The sequence below is a fragment of the Lampris incognitus genome, chromosome 2 (assembly GCF_029633865.1).
Source record: "Lampris incognitus isolate fLamInc1 chromosome 2, fLamInc1.hap2, whole genome shotgun sequence".
Classification (NCBI taxonomy): Eukaryota; Metazoa; Chordata; class Actinopteri; order Lampriformes; family Lampridae; genus Lampris; species Lampris incognitus.
The window spans coordinates 95,832,768-95,849,147 of record NC_079212.1 but is presented as its reverse complement, the minus strand read 5'-3'; the positions used below and the strand labels follow the sequence as shown (position 1 = coordinate 95,849,147).

The 16,380-nt window shown below is 42.3% G+C and overlaps 1 protein-coding gene across 1 annotated transcript in view; it reads right to left on the bottom strand.

Annotated features, from left to right (window-relative positions):
* Positions 1 to 1,276: 1,276 nt before the first annotated feature.
* Positions 1,277 to 16,380, bottom strand: part of LOC130107437 (sodium- and chloride-dependent GABA transporter 2-like) — a 121,723-nt gene continuing 106,619 nt past the window's right edge. The window contains exons 14-16 of the mRNA XM_056274048.1: positions 10,973 to 11,073; positions 7,031 to 7,201; positions 1,277 to 1,517 (exon numbers count right to left, since the gene is read on the bottom strand). Of these exons, the coding sequence (XP_056130023.1) occupies positions 1,368 to 1,517; positions 7,031 to 7,201; positions 10,973 to 11,073 (422 nt within the window). The 3' untranslated portion in view covers positions 1,277 to 1,367. The remainder of the gene's footprint in view (positions 1,518 to 7,030; positions 7,202 to 10,972; positions 11,074 to 16,380) is intronic.

The following is a 16,380-nucleotide window of genomic DNA, read 5'->3' as shown; positions in this document are numbered from 1 at the left end:
TTGCTGAAGTGTGAAAGTCAAAAACAATTAAAAAAAAATTATACATAACATTGATAATTATGCTATGAAAAATAATCAATTGAAAAGTTGTTCTATTTTTAATAAAATCTGTCTTGACAAGCAGATGTAATAAAATTGTGCAAGAACCCCCCCCCCCCAAAAAAAGAATTCAGTACATTTGAAACTCAAAAAAGCTTGACAAAAAACTTGACAGTGCTAGTTCAAAATCCTTAGGTACACAGTACTGCATAAATACATCAGCTTCTACCACTTCCATGGTGGGCACTGGCTCCTACATTCGCTTTTAGGATTTGAAATTTTGCAATTTCATTACATATTAAAATACTGCAAGTGATCCTTTAATTCAATGGGAAAAATAATGTTTAGTAAGGAGGACTTAAAATTAAAATATGCTAAATGTTAAAATAGTTTCAATCTTTAATGCAAATAGCTTTATAGGAGTTCACAAAAGGTCACTTGCCAAAGGTGGTTTCTCTTGAGGCATATAATAGTAAACAGCATTTTCTTATCTGCAATTTAGAAATAGTTCCTCTCATGCAATGAAAAAGCAGATCCAGATAAAATATCTTAATGTGTGAGCCAGACTATAACTCTCATGAAGAGTGTTTTTGCTGTTAACAACATCAATATCGGAAAAGGCCCGGATGCCAAAGGTGACCACGGATCTTAAGGAAAGGTAATTGAGGGATTGGCTTCTTAATCACACATACAGCTAGTATGAAGATGTGATATGTCTTTGGAAAGCTGATCTGAGTAAGGAAAAATGTGCATTAACACAAGGGATAGATGCACACAGCGCACATGGGAATGTGACTGGGCCACTTTTGGGGAGTGGCACATGGACCCAACTGAGATCATAACTCCTCAGTAAGAGTAAGCCAGGTGTAAATGCAATCTGTAAAGTGTGTTTGCATTAGTGAGAAAGGATATGGCTTGAATGTGACACATCACTATGGCCAAACGTGGTCAAGTTTTCCATCCACTCCTTTTATCCCAGCAGCTACATCCACACTAAGAGAGCCATTGTTGAAGTATTAAAACAAAAATCCAGTCACATTTGGGTCGAAACACACATTGTATATGTTTTTACATGGACTTTCCATGTATTTTCTTCATTAATCACATTTTTTTTTTAAAATCCAGCCACAGGTCACATCTTAATACCAGGTAAAAATCTGATCTTTGTGTTAAACAAAAGTACTTAACAAGAAATTACAGAACCTAAAGCAAAAATCAAAATAAGGCATTCCCCAGTGATACACTAGTCACTGTGCTGACTGCATTTGTCATTATAACTTCTTAAAAATACTTCTTACACAGCCCGTGCTCTTAACACAATCACGTGGTCACACTTGCATCTCCATCTCCACTCCACCACTTCCCTTGTATTCGCTGATGGTAGGAATGAGGGTGTTGTCTGGGTTCAGAGGGCATTGTTCAGACGTTTGCTTTGTGCTATGGGTCTTGATTTCAGGTTGGCAGAGCTGTTTGAGGCACTGTGGAAACAGGTTGGTGACAAAACAATCAATGCTTGTCTCCAAATATGGACATTGTGGGGGTAAATAATTCTACACTGGCTACGCATGCAAGAAGAACCCGTCACTGGTGGTCCATACAGCATTAATGCAGAGAGACCAGTTAATGGTACAGAAGAATAAAGGATTATAAACTCTAGACTTAGCAAGATTTTACAGTGTAAAGCAAAACTTGTAAACCAAGTTTGATGGCCCTCCTGGAGAAGCTGAATCTAGTTTCCTTTGGATCGAAACAACAAAATCTACTTTAATGTCATTTTCATTTAGTTATCAGTTCCCTATGAGTTGGTTGGATCCCTTGACATATATTATTATCCCCCCCACCCCCGTGTTTCTTCCCAGTTGTACTTGGCCAATTACCCCACTCTTCCGAGCCATCGCGATCTCTGCTCCACCCCCTCTGCCGATCCAAGGAGGCCCGCTTCTTTTCACCTGACAGTCAGGAGTTTCGCCAGGGGGACATAGCATGTGAGAGGATCACGCTATTCCCCCCAGTTCACCCTCCCCCCTGAACAGACGCCCCAACCGACCAGAGGAGGCGCTAGTGCAGCGACCAGGACACATACCCACATCCGGCTTCCCACCCGCAGACACGGCCAATTGTGTCTGTAGGGACGCCCAACCAAGCCGGAGGTAACAGGGGGATTCGAACCAGCGTTCCCCATGTCGGTAGGCAACGGAATAGACTGCTACAGTACCCAGACACCCAAAATATATGAATTTTAATTAACGTAAGTTATTAAGTTTGCTTTATTGATCCCCTTGGGGGAATTCAGTTACTGCAAATTAACCCATCCTAGCTGTGATCTGTGTAGCTAGGAGCAGTGAGCTACTGCCTTGATGCTGCGCCTGGGGACCAACTCCAGTTCTTTTCCCATTGCCTTGGTCAGGGGCACCAACAGGAGTATTAACCCTAACATGTATGTCTTTTTGATGATGGGGGAAACCGGAGCACTCGGAGAAAACCCGCCGCAGGCACGGTGAGAACATGCAAACTCCACACAGAGGACGACCTGGGATGACCCCCAAGGAGGTTTGAACCCAAGCGCCTTCTTGCTGTGAGGCGACAGCGTTAACACCTGCGCCACCATGCCGCCCAGTGGTTAGCGCTTAGGTTCATTTGAAACAGGGAGCTCAGAGTACTGTCAGATATCTCATGCCCCAGTGAAAAAACACTCAACAACAATGAACCCTAACCTAACCCTTTCTATCAACGCCTGTTTCCTCTTACCGTTAGCACACTGCTGAAGCTAATGCTACAAGACTGCCGCGACACAGGACTCCAGGACTTTTAAAAAGACCAGAGGTTTACAGATGGTTTAGATGTACTGTCAACTGCAAAATGCAGTTCCAAATCAAACAGGATTTTGCTTTTATTCGAAATATTATAAATAAACATAAAACAAATTAGGATATGTGTGGCTGTACAGTGAGTATGTTTTTAAAAAGGACACAAATCATGGATTTTGAGGGCTTAAGCCATTGCCCCATTCTATTACGCTGAAGCCCGGTGAGAAGCCACAAAAGGTGTGGAACGGTTCTGAAACCTGAAGCAATAAGTGAGTTTTTGTTTGTTCAATTCTGATTGTCATCTAGTAATGCTTTAGAGGCCTGGATGAAAAAAAAAACCTACTGCTTTCTTTGATTTGGTGGGGGGTCTGCAGCCTGGAAGCCATGCCAAGGCCTACAGGTTACCTCACTATTTTCTGTCTTGTCTACCTGTGTTGTAATTTTTTATTCTTGTCCTCTTTGATTCTGTAGAGTTCGATGGGTTTGGGAACTAAAAAATTCTTAAATTTGATACCTCCTCCCTGCAAGGGTCTTAATGCAAGTTTAGGTTAGTCTTTCTCATTTGCACTAAGCTTAACCCCCCCCACCCCCACCCCAACACCCCTGAAGATGTTTTGCACCCTTGCAGCCTGAGTCTGCCTGGGCTCTCTCTCTCTTATGGCAGCTTATGTTGCTGTGGGCAGTGTGGTGGTGGAGGGGAAGGGGAAGGGGCTTCTGTCTGCACTGCACCCTCTGTTCCCACCCTCTGTCCCCAGTGACCTCCTGGCCTCTCTGGGGGCTGTTGTTTTTCACTTTTGTTTGATTTTTTTTTCCACAGCTGCTTCTTCACCATTTCTGACAGCTTGGGCTACATACCATCCTCACTCTCTCTCTCGCCATGTCCACACTAATCCGCAGAAATTGGAAAATTGCGTTAATTTTTCGGATCATTCTTGAAAAGTCTGCCATCGACATTGAAATGCAAAATAAAAATAAAATCGCTTAAAGATCCAATAAAATGGCATTTAGAGCAGCGCGAACTGACATGGAACTGTCATGTAGGACTTTTTGTGTGTTGGGGTGGTGGTGGTTGGGGGGTGATTTGACTAACAGCCAATAATGGCCAGACATTTTTAGGAGAATGTGGACACGGATAGTCTAGTTTCAATTTAGTGATAGACACTCACTTGTCTTCTTTCAGTCTTGCTCAATCATTGGACATTTTTAGTGCAGCAGTGCAGCATGATGTAACCTACATCCCATTAGCAGACCCATTATTAATTCTATTGGCTACAGCTATGTTTATCCTGCTATGCTATCCTCACAGAGTACCAAGACCAGTCTGACGTGTTTTTAACCTTTAGATGGTTTTTAATCCGGAGGTGTGAGCAAACTCACAGAAATTGTTCAGGGTTTAGTTACTCTTTAGTTTTTTTTTACATTTCTAATCTATTACTGTACTGTCTATCTTGCCCACTTGGCACCTATTACGTTCCTTTACGACCTGGAGGAGGGATGTCTTGTCTGATGCTCTTACTAAAATTTCTTCCATTTTTTACCTGAAAAAGATTGTTTCCATGCATTGTCATCCGTTGAAACTGCCCGTTTTCCACTGTGGGGATTTAAAGCCCTTTGAGGCTGCTTCTGTGATGTGGGGCTATAAAAATACGCTTGACTGACTGGAAGGAGGGAGGACTAAATCCCATTGTACTGACATCGACCTACCCAATTATGTACATACCCTGTACATACCTATAAACAATGGTTAAACATCTCAACTGTACAAAGCTCCTTCTATGCTGTAGAGATGTCTGAATTTGAGCACTTTGGCCATATTCAGGGAGCAAACTGAAGAATCAGATGCAACAGTAACTGACTGTCTGTCTACACTATTATGTATATATATATATATATATATACACACACACAAGTGATCTGATCAAATTTGTGTGTTCAAGCAGCTGTATTCACTTGCTGACGTATCTACATGGGTTGCTATCAGGGGCGGGGGAATCAGTTCAGTGCAAAGACTAGACACTAAGTTGCAAAAATCGGAATATCATAGCATTTCCCCTGAATTGCAATGCTTAACCATCTCTGAAATGGTTTGATTTGAATCGTTTGAGTGTTTACTCTGGGAAGCATACTCTTGTTTTAAGCTTTAGTAACACAGGGCTAAGAAAAAATGGATTTTGTGATACATTTTCTTTGGCTTGTTAGTTTTCACATTCTACTGTTGATAAGAGGGGATGGAGCCTTAAAGAAACTGTAATGCTGAACTGCAATTTTTATAATAGCATGATTTTCAAAATCTCACTAATTATCACTAAAATAGCATTGTAATATCAAATTGGGAGATACTTGCTGATTCGCAGCCATAGTTGCTATAGCATCAACAAAGGCATGAGCTGTCCGATTTGAATTGGACCGCAAACCACATTTGACTGTGGTTAGCATCTGAGCTGAAAAAAATCTGATTCCATGAAGTTCTTTTTTTTTTTTGTCATACAGATTACTGAAAAGCAATAAGATTCAAACCAGATATGCAAAAAAACAAAAAAACAAAAAAAAATCTGATTTGGGCGGTCAGTCAGAACATGGTCTAGGAGTCATGAAAATGGGTAAAACAAACCCATTCTCATACAGGTTCAAACTTCACAAGCAGGAGGAACTAATCAAGCAAAGAGCAGATCTTTATATAAATCACACATTTACACTGACCAGCCAAAACATTAAAACCACTGACAGGTAAGTGAATAACATCGATTATCTCGTTACAATGGCACCTGTCAAGGGGTGGGATATATTAGGCAGCACGTGAACAGTCAGTTCTTGAAGTTGATGTGTTGGAAGCAGGAAAAATGGGCAAGCGTAAGGATCTGAGCGACTATGACAAGGCCAAATTGTGATGACAAGATGACTGGGTCAGATCATCTCCAAAATGGCAGGTCTTGTGGGGTGTTCTTGGTATGCAGTGGCCCGAACCTAAAGTGGTTGAAGGAAGGACAACCGGTGAACCGGTGACAGGGTCATGGGCGCCCAAGTCTCATTGAAGGGTGTGGGGAGCGAAGGGTAGCTCATCTGCTCTGATCCCACAGAGGAGCTACAGTAGCTCCAACTGCTGAAAAAGTTAATGCTGGCTATGATAGAGCTGTGTCAGAACACACAGTGCACCGCAGCTTGCCGCATATGGTTCAGAGTACCCATGACCCCTGTCCACCATCAAAAGCACCTACAATGGGCATGTGAGCATCAGAACTGGACCATGGTGTAATGGATGAAGGTGGCCTGGTCTGATGAATCACGTTTTCATTACATCGTGTAGATGGCTGGGTGCATCATTTACCTGGGGAAGCGATGGAAACAGGATGCACTGTGGGAAGAAGGCAAGCCAGCAGAGGCAGTGTGATGCTCTGGGCAATGTTCTACTGGGAAACCCTGGGTCCGGCCATTCATGTGGACGTTACTTTGACACGTACCACCTTCCTAAACATTGTTGCAGACCAGAAACACCCTTTCATAGCAATAGTATTTTCTGATGGCAGTGGCCTCTTCCAGCAGGATAACATGCCCTGCCACACTGCAAAAATTGTTCAGTAATGGTTTGAGGAACATGACAAAGAGTTCAAGGTGTGGCCTTGGCCTCCAAATTCCCCAGATCTCAATCCAATCGAGCATCTGTGAGATTTCCTGGAAAAACAAATCCGATCCATGGAGGCCCCACCTCACAACTTACTACGGGACTTTAAGGATCTGCTGCTAACATCTTGGTGCCAGATACCAGAGGACACCTTCAGAGGTCCTGTGGAGTCCATGCCTCGACTGGTCAGAGCCGTTTTGGTGGCACGAGGGGGACCTACACATTATTAGGCAGGTGGTTTTAATGTTTTTGCTGATCGGTATAAGGGCATTGAAGTAGAATGGCTTCCAAACAAACGGCTACAAAGAATCCCATCAGTACAAGCAAATACTGCAAAATACAGTGAAAGTCATTATCCTGTCAAGGCATGAATCATGTGGGACCCAGGGACCTTTATGTAAAAAATAACATGACATTATTCTTTCATTGAGAAACTTTTTTCAAAAAAGTGCCAAAAAAGTGAAATTTAAATCTTTATAGGTTGATAAATGAAACATCACATCATATCCTTGCATGAATGACATACAAGTTGTTATTTATTTATTTATTTTTCATATGGACATACCTGCCATGTTGATCCTTTCATTCGGGAGACTTTGAAGATCATCCACAGAGGTACTAAGAAAACGCAGAAGAGTCCAAGGCACCATCCCAAAGTATAAGCCCAGTTTGGGTACACATAAGTTTTGTTGAACTTTAGAGTGTTGTATCTCACCACTGAAAGTAGGAAGGTGCCCTGATGGAAACACAAAGTCTTTTGTCATAAAATCCAAGTTTGACAGGGATCTCATATGAGTATGACTTGACTACAGGTAACAGTGGGAAAACAGTATGAAACCTAATAATCTGGATGTAGTAAATACATTCTGTTGTTGATTGACTAAGCTCTGAGGTTTAACTTTGGAGAAATCTTTATCATCGGTTAGCGCCAATTTCTAAACATGTCTCAACATATCTGTATGCATGCTCAGTATGGACTGACTGCAGGTATCCCCACCCTTACAAACAACTAGCAGGCGTTGCCCGGGGAAAATGTTCTCACCAACACAATCTGATCTCTATGATATAATCGATGATGACATATAGGATAATTTATGATATGATACAGATGATAAAAAAATGTCGAATAAATTGTTATTAAAGAAAATGATCAAATGTCATAATTTTCAGCCCATTCATCAAGCTTCTTTGCCAATGTGTGTATGAATCGCTCAGTGCTCAACCACCTCAGGGGAAACCACGTTGCATGTCTTACTATTTGGCACTAGGATAGAAAGCTTTTCTGCACTACCAGTTCTGGAGGCAGCTACATACATCTGGCCGTGTGAGAAACATGGAGCAGAATGATTTACTCCAAACGTTTTAAAAGTATGTGTTGGTTTATGGTAAACATCAACAATCAAATGTCTCCCATCACCAATGGAAATTTCACAGTGTAAGAAGCCTAACCTGTCATTTTACAAACCCACCAAACTGTGCTCCAGTATTTCAATTTCTTTGTTTGTTTGTTGTTGTTTTTTTAAGTTGAATGTGATCCATCTGGAGGTCACTTTTTTTGCTTGCTTCTCCAGATGGAAAATGTTTAAAGCCACTTAGGCTAAGTTCAGTCATAATGACAGTAGTATTTCCATGAGTAATGGGGAGATGTTTTGTTTGTGGACACTACACTCCATCGCCACTCGGTGGCACTGTGAGACGATGGATGACAGAGAGGGACTGCTGTAAGGGGACAGAAGAACAAGCAGAGCGAGCAAAATAAACTCAATTTCGCAAATAAATCAAATTTTTTACTTGGTTTTTGAAATATTTTTCGAACTGTGCAATCCTTGGAAAGTGCTGATTCTAAAGATACCTTTCTTTTTGTTCTACAATGAGCATTTCTGGAGTTTTAAGCGAACATACAAACATACACTCTCGCTTTGTGTGTGTATGTATATATATATATATATATATATATATATATATATATATATATATATATATATATATATATATATATATATATATATATATAAAAAGATACAGTGGCATAATGACTGAAACCAAGGATCGGTTTCATAGGCAAATAGGCATGACCATTAACTAGAGTTACAATGGTCATGTCTACTATTCACAGAGGATTTGGGAATGTTTGCAATCACAGCATTGTAAGATGGCGACAGATGTACAGCTAGGTTGAAATTAAATCTCAGGACACATACCACATTTCACCGACCACATTAACTCGGTGGACATCAAGTTCACCAAGGATGTGCTTTTTCTGCAAACTCGTCAAAACCTACATTGTATTACACCTGCATTAAACCTACACCCTCTATTAAAGGGATTTTCTGACCATTAGATGTCAGACGGTGATGCTACAGAGGTTCCAGAACACATAAGCTGTGTTCCAGATCCATCCATTCATCCATCCATTCATTATCTTAACCGCTTATCTTGCTCTCAGGGTTGCAGGGATGCTGGAGCCTATCCCAGCAGTCATTGGGCGGCAGGCGGGGGGACACCCTGGACAGGCCACCAGGCCATCACAGGGTCCACACACACACACACACACACACCTATTCATTACTAGGGACAATTTAGTAAGGCCAATTCACCTGACCTACCTGGTCTGGTGGGTCACCACACCAGTAGAAGTTTGTGTGCAGCAGGTCATCATTAACCCACAAAGAGCTGAAAGGAAGTTACGTGCCCCTATGATTAAGTAGTATGTCCTAGTAGCCCATGAACTTTTTACTCATAAACTAATAGTACACTGGAAGATAGTACACATATGTAGTGTATCGTAAGTAATTTGTGATTTCGGACGCAACCTAAGTCTCTCCTCACCCTTCTCTTCCTCTCTCTAAGGTGACTGAAGTGTATCAATTAATGTGCCCGCGATCCAATTTTTAAGCTGGATAGTGTTCGTAGAGGACTCAAGTGATGCCAATGTTGTTCGGAAGTTTTAAGTACACAGTTGTTTGCTAAAATGTTAGCCTAAGAACATGCTAACTTCATACACATTTCTATGTTATTGGGCTTGCTTCCTCTCCTCTCTGTGAGCTTCATTCTAGGTTGCGTTCTCAACTTGTGAGTTGCGAGCATGGATCTATGGTTGTGGTGGTGGTGGGGGGTGGGGTTGCCATTTTTCGGCCGAATAATGTCACCATTGAGCTGAAAGTGAAGGCAAAGCCTGTCTCTGGTTAAGGAAAACTATACAGTTCAGTGCTCATTCTCAATCGGCAATAAAAACAATTGTTTCACATTGCAACAGTGAATCGATTATTCACTGTTAATAGAATTAATAAAAATGTTGCTTGATGTAGCTTTTTAAGCGCTTTTTTTTAAGTGCATTCTTACTGCCAGTCCCAAGTATGGATAAATGGGGTAAGGTTGCATCAGGAAGGGCATCCAGCATAAAACCTTGGCCAAATCAAATATGCGGATCATAAATCAGATTTCCATAACGGATTGGTCGAGGCCCAGGTTATCAACGACTGCCACCGGTACTGTTGGCCAGTAGGGTGCCAGTGGAAACTATGCTACTATTGGGCGAAGGAGAAGGAGAGGGAGTAGGCATGTCCAGAGGCAGTGGAAGAGGAGGAAGGGTAGGAGTATGGAGGTGAGAGTCGGAACTTTGAATGTATGGTGTATGAGTTTAAATACTTGGGGTCAACTATTCAAAGTAATGGGGAGCGCAGAAAAGAGGTGAATAAAAGAGTGCAGGCAGGGTGGAGCGGGTGGAGGAGAGTGTCAGTAGTGATTTCTGACAGAAGGGTACCAGCAAGAGTTAAAGGGAAGGTTTACAAGATGGTTGTGAGACCAGCTATGTTATATGGTTTGGAGACAGTGACACTGACGAAAAGACAGGAGGCAGAGCTGAGGTGGCAGAGTTGAAGATGCTAAGATTTTCATTGGGAGTGATGCAGAAGGACAGGATTAGGAATGAGAGCAGCATAAGTGGTTGAATAATGGATGGATGGATATTAGAGGGACAGCTCAGGTTGGACGGTTTGGAGACAAAGTAAGAGAGGCAAGATTGAGATGGTTTGGACATGTGTGGAGGAGAGATGCTGGGTATATTGGGAGAAGGATGCTGAATATGAAGCTGCCAGGGAAGAGGAAAAGTGGAAGGCCAAAGAGGAAGTTTATGGATGTGGTGAGGGAGAACATGCAGGTGGCTGGTATGACAGAGGAAGATGCAGAGGACAGGAAGAGATGGAAAAGGATGATTCACTGTGGTGACCCCTAACAGGAGCAGCTGAGAGTAGTAGTAGTAGTGGTAGCTGCTTAATATAGCTTTAAGAATGTCCTATATTTGTACCTTTGCTCTTTAAAATCTTCCACTTGAGTTGACATATGCCCATTTGAGAGAATGTCATTGCATGAAATTAGTACAAAATTCAATATTTGACATACATATAACATACATGTCATAAGAATCATTTTTACTCACTGTAACAATTACTCAACTAATTAGCTGATTCACTTTTACAGGGAACCATTAGAATCACTCAACACTCACCAGGCAAATAGCAGGAGTGACAAACATCCAGCAATACTTCATTAATGGCCAGGGGCGATAGCCTATCATATCTTCAATGTTATCGTAGAGACGATCTGCACCTGTATGCAAAATTGAAAGTAATAAGCCCATTATTGTCATCACTTGAATTAAAAAGTTTATTTGGAAATGGAAAAGTATGTCTTAGTGACACATTTTGCAATCTACAGCAGGATCACTTGAAGATTCTGGTTGCGTTCTTTTTTGGCATACACTTCCCTGGAGTCATTTAGAGACTGCTAACTAGTTGTCCACCACAACACCAAAAAAGGAAGTGTTTGTTCTTCATATACTCTCTGGTGTACCAACCACTGCTGGGTGACATAAAAAAATATCACTACCTGCATGACATTTGGGATTTTTGGTGGGAATGTCACCACAGATACGTTTTACTTTTTCTGCATTATTGCAAATTGCAAGGGCTTTAATCAGTGGCCGAAAGGCTGAATTGTCATTGTGTCACCTTTTTGGCAGAAGATAGTAACTCAATTGATGTTTATCTAAGTGAGACTCTTAAAGATTGTTAATTTTTAAGGTTAAACATCATAAAGGTGCAATTCTAAACCAGAATTCATGTGACGCTTCATTGTTAATTGTGACTCAAGTGGTCTACCTTTTGGTAAAAAAAGAAAAACAATTCTAATGACAGAACCCTATCCTACAGTAAAAGGAGAAAAACTGAAGAAACCCACTGTCCCCAAATTAGTACAGGCCAATCTTTAAATTGTCTTTTTTATCTAAGGTTCTGGAGAGAGTAATTTCTTCTCAGTTAATTTCTTTTATGAACACTAATACTGTATTTGATAGTTTCCAGTCCGTTTAGAGCACTTCATATTACAGAGACACTTCTAGTTAAGCTCACTAATGATCTACTGCTGAATGCAGACAGAGATGACTGCTCGATTTTAGTTCTTTTAGACTTAAGTGCTGCCTTTGAAATGGTTGATCACAACATCCTCTTACAAATGTACATCGCTTAGAGACTTGGGTTGGCATCAAGGGCACAGCTCTTAACTTATTACGCTCTTACCTCACCAACAGAACTTCTTCTGTTGTTCTGAGTAACTCTACCTCCTCGGTGGCTCAGTTGAGTTGTGGTGTCACTCAAGGCTCAGTTCTTGCCCCCTTCTCTTTTCTGTGTACATGCTGCCCCTTGGCCAGGTCATTCAAAATCACGATGTGTTCTACTATTTTTATATGGACAACACTCAGTTATACATGCCACTAAAACCCATAGATCCTAGTGCTCTAGCAAATCTCACAACTTGCCTCTCTGACATTAAATCCTGGATGTCCAAAAATTTTCTTAAATTTAATGATGATAAGTCTGAGGTCATTCTGTTTAGTTTTTTATTGATTAAAAGTAATCAAAAAGGGGATTGTGAGAGCAATTCATATTTGATGTTTCCTTACTTTCAATCTTTCACCATGTATGACCTATACCATGTTTAACTTTATTTTACATTGCTTAGATAGATGCTTAAAGTCCATGTGTAACAGAACAAAAGTCGTATAAATTGTCTTCTCCAGGTGCACAAATAAAGGCCTATTGTTAACTGTTAGTTGATAGCAGAGGAATGTATGGAAGACTCGCTGAGTGTAGCAAGTCTGTGTAAACTAATTGGAGAAATGGCCTTGGTGGGATGAGAGCTGGAAGACATGAGATGAGGGGAAGAACAGATAACTGCCCTATAAGAGAGACTGCCAGTCTTGAAAATGCGGTGAAACAAGTAGGCCTCCACATCAATGCTAAGAAAACTGAATTCATCAGCTATAACCAAGAAGAAATCATCTTCTCATCAGATGGTCATAACATCAAATCTGTCTCAGAATTCCTTTACTTGGGAAGCAACATCAAATCCACCGAAAGAGATGTGCAGCTTCGAATTGGAAAGGCTTCTGGTGCCACTGAAGGACTTAATGTCATCTGGAAGTCCATGAGACCAGACAAACTGAAGCAGAATTTTTTTCGAGCAACAGCTAAGTCCATTCTCACGTATGGATCATCTTCTTGGACCCTCACTAAACGACTTGAATCCAAACTTGATGGGGCTTTCACCAGAATGCTGCGTGCTGCAATGTTTCCTGGCAGAAGCACCCTACAAAGAAGCGTCTCTATGGCAATATACCTGCCATCTCAAACACTATCTGAGAATGAACGGTTCAATTTGCTGGTCATTGCTGGAGAAGCAAGGAAGAACTTGCAAGCGACACTCTGCTTTGGTCACCCAAACGTGGAAAGACATGTGTGGGAAGGCCTGCAAGAAATTACACCCCAAGCAATTAGATATTCTAGCGGTCACCTCCTTACTGGCAAGATGCCATCTTCTTCTTCACTGGAAGTCAACCAAAACTTCCTCCAGCAGTCAGTGGCTCTGTGATATCATGTTCCTTCTAAAGCTAGAGAAGATTAAATATTCCATGAGAGCTGATAAGCTCTAAAATCAGTGGCAATCTTTTTTGACATTCTTCAACTCTCTTCAATTTCTGTCTTCCTCTGATTGACAGACCCCCCCCCGTTTGTTTCTGTTTCAAATTATTAAGTAATTAATTACTTAATTAACTTATTTACTTATCTCTAGTTTATGTTGTTTTGTGTTGTTCTGTATGATATGTCTGTATCATACACATAGCCATTGTAACTCTAGTAAATGGTCACACCCATATTTGCATATGAAACTGATCGTTAATGTCGGTCGTTATGCAGCTATATTATTTTATAGGGTGGGGATACCTGCAGTTAGTTTAGGTCTGAAGAGGTCACTTAGATGAGTGATGAAATGTATCTGTCAATAAACATTGTATTCAGATGAACTGATTCAACTCTCTTTCATCATATCAGAAGTGTGTTGTAAGTCTAACCCAAGTGAACTAGCATTTTTTCCAGTACAGCCTTTGACCTCAAATTAATTTTACACCCCTGATCTGGGTAGGTTTGGCATTTTTTTTTTTAGGTCTTTTTTTTAGGTCATGCAAATGTGCTTCCTATGCGCGTATTCCGGCAGCTACCAGGTCCCGTTCAGTTACGACCCACAAAGACTGTGCTGATTGCTTTTGGTGGTGCACGACTACCCTCAGATGGTGTTGCATCTCTAGATTGCCGCACATCTAAGCATACGGCTATATTGGACTTCCATGTGTCTAGCCGAGCTGACAAGCCAATCCTGGGTGGAGATGCGTGTGAAGAGCTGCAGCTGGTGAGAAGAGTCGAGGCGCTTGCAGTGGAGTCCCCACAACCAGCAAAACCTCCAGCCACCAAAGAGGAGCTGCTACAGAGGTATGCGGAGGTCTTCACAGGATTAGGCGACTTTCCTGGAGTTCATCACATACACATTGACCCGAGCGTCACGCCTGTGATTCACGCGTGCAGGAACGTACCACTCTCCATCATGGACTCACTAAGAGAGACACTCACAGACTTGCAGAACAGGAAAGTCATAACTCCTGTCAATGAACCTACAGAATGGGTGAACAGTCTTGTTGCCACAAAGAAAAAAAATGGTGCGCTAAGGTTATGTTTGGATCCTTGCAACCTGAATGAGGCAGTCAAGCATCAACACTACTCCATTCCTACACCGGAAGACGTGCGCAGCAGGCTAACAGGAAAATCCATCTTCTCCATCCTAGATGAAAAGGATGGATACTGGCAGATCAAGCTAGATGAGCCGTCGTCTAAGCTATGCACCTTCAACACGCCGTGGGGCCGGTTCCGCTTCCTCAGACTCCCATTCGGGATCAAATCGGCCAGCGAAGTGTTTCAACAAAAGAACTGTGAGACCTTTGGCGATATCCCAGGTGTGTACATTATAGCAGACGACATGATCATCGCAGCGTCATCAGAGCGGGAACACAATGAAATCCTGCAGAAAGTAATGGAGAGAGCCAAGACCGCAAATGTGAAATTTAACAGGGACAAGATCCAGTTTAAAGTTGATACTGTAAAGTACATGGGACACGTCATCACGGCAGCAGGACAGAGAGCTGACGACACAAAGATCAAAGCGATTGTCGACATGCCAACCCCGGAAGACAAACAAAGTCTCCAACGTCTGCTGGGAATGAGAAAATTCCTAGCGCAATACATACCAAACGAAGCCTCACTCACGGCACCCCTCAGACAGCTGCTCAAGAAGGATGTAGCGTGGCAATGGTGCCCGCACCACAGCTCAGCGCTAAAGGCACTAAAGACCATCCTCACACAAGCCCCTGTGCTGAGATACTACGATCACAAGCAGCCTCTCACTCTACAAGCAGAGTCCTCAAAGGATGGACCGGGAGCCTGTCTGATGCAGGACGACCGCCCAGTGTGCTATGCCTCACGAGCGCTCACCGACACAGAAAAGAGGTACGCACAGATAGAGAAAGAGTTGTTCGCTATAGTGTTTGCTGCTAAGAGATTCCACCAGTATGTCTACGGCAGACCAGTAACTGTCCAGTCCGATCATAAGCCTCTGGAGGTCATCATGCGCAAGCCGCTGAGCAAAGCACCTGCGCGGCTGCAAGGTATGCTTTTACAACTGCAGAGGTATGATCTGAGTGTAACATACACACCAGGCAAGCACATGTACATTGCCGACACACTCTCACGCGCTACAGCTAGCAGAGAAGGTGACCATATCGATGAAAACCCTTGTGATGAGAGAGTTGTGTATGCCTTGGATGCCACAGATGCCTTGAGCGAGGAAACACTCAGCCAATTAAAGAAAGCAACGGCAGCAGATAGCATGCTGCAAGCTGTGTGTGAGAAACACAAGAAAGGCTGGCCCATGAAAAAGAAAAGTTTGGACAGAAAACTACACGCCTATTGGGCAGTAAAGGACATTATAAGCATGGAAGATGACATTGTCTTGGTCGGAGACAAAATCATCATACTCCAGAGCTTCAGGAGCACGATTTTGGAGAAGCTGCATCTTGCACACCAAGGAGTGCAGCGCACAAAAGCCAGAGCAAGAAAGTCTCTCTACTGGCCTGGCATGGCACGAGATATAGAGGCAATGGTGGAAAAGTGCGTGCAATGCCAGCAGCTACAGCCCAGACAGCAGGCTGAGCCACTTATGCTGCATCAGGTCCCAGAACTGCCATGGATGAAAGTTGGAGCTGACATCTTCGAGCTACACGGTCAGTCATACCTGTTGTTAGTTGATTACCTAACCAAATATCCTGAAGTGCTCAACATATCTGACAAAACAGCATACACAGTAATCCAGAAGATGAAGTCTGTGTTTGCCAGACACGGGATTCCTAGGGAGATAGTGAGTGACCATGTCCCATTTGCCAGCTATGAGATGAAGTCATTTGCAGCTTCATGGGAGTTCAAGCTCACACACTCCAGCCCAGGTTTTCCCTCTTCAAATGGCATGGCTGAGAGA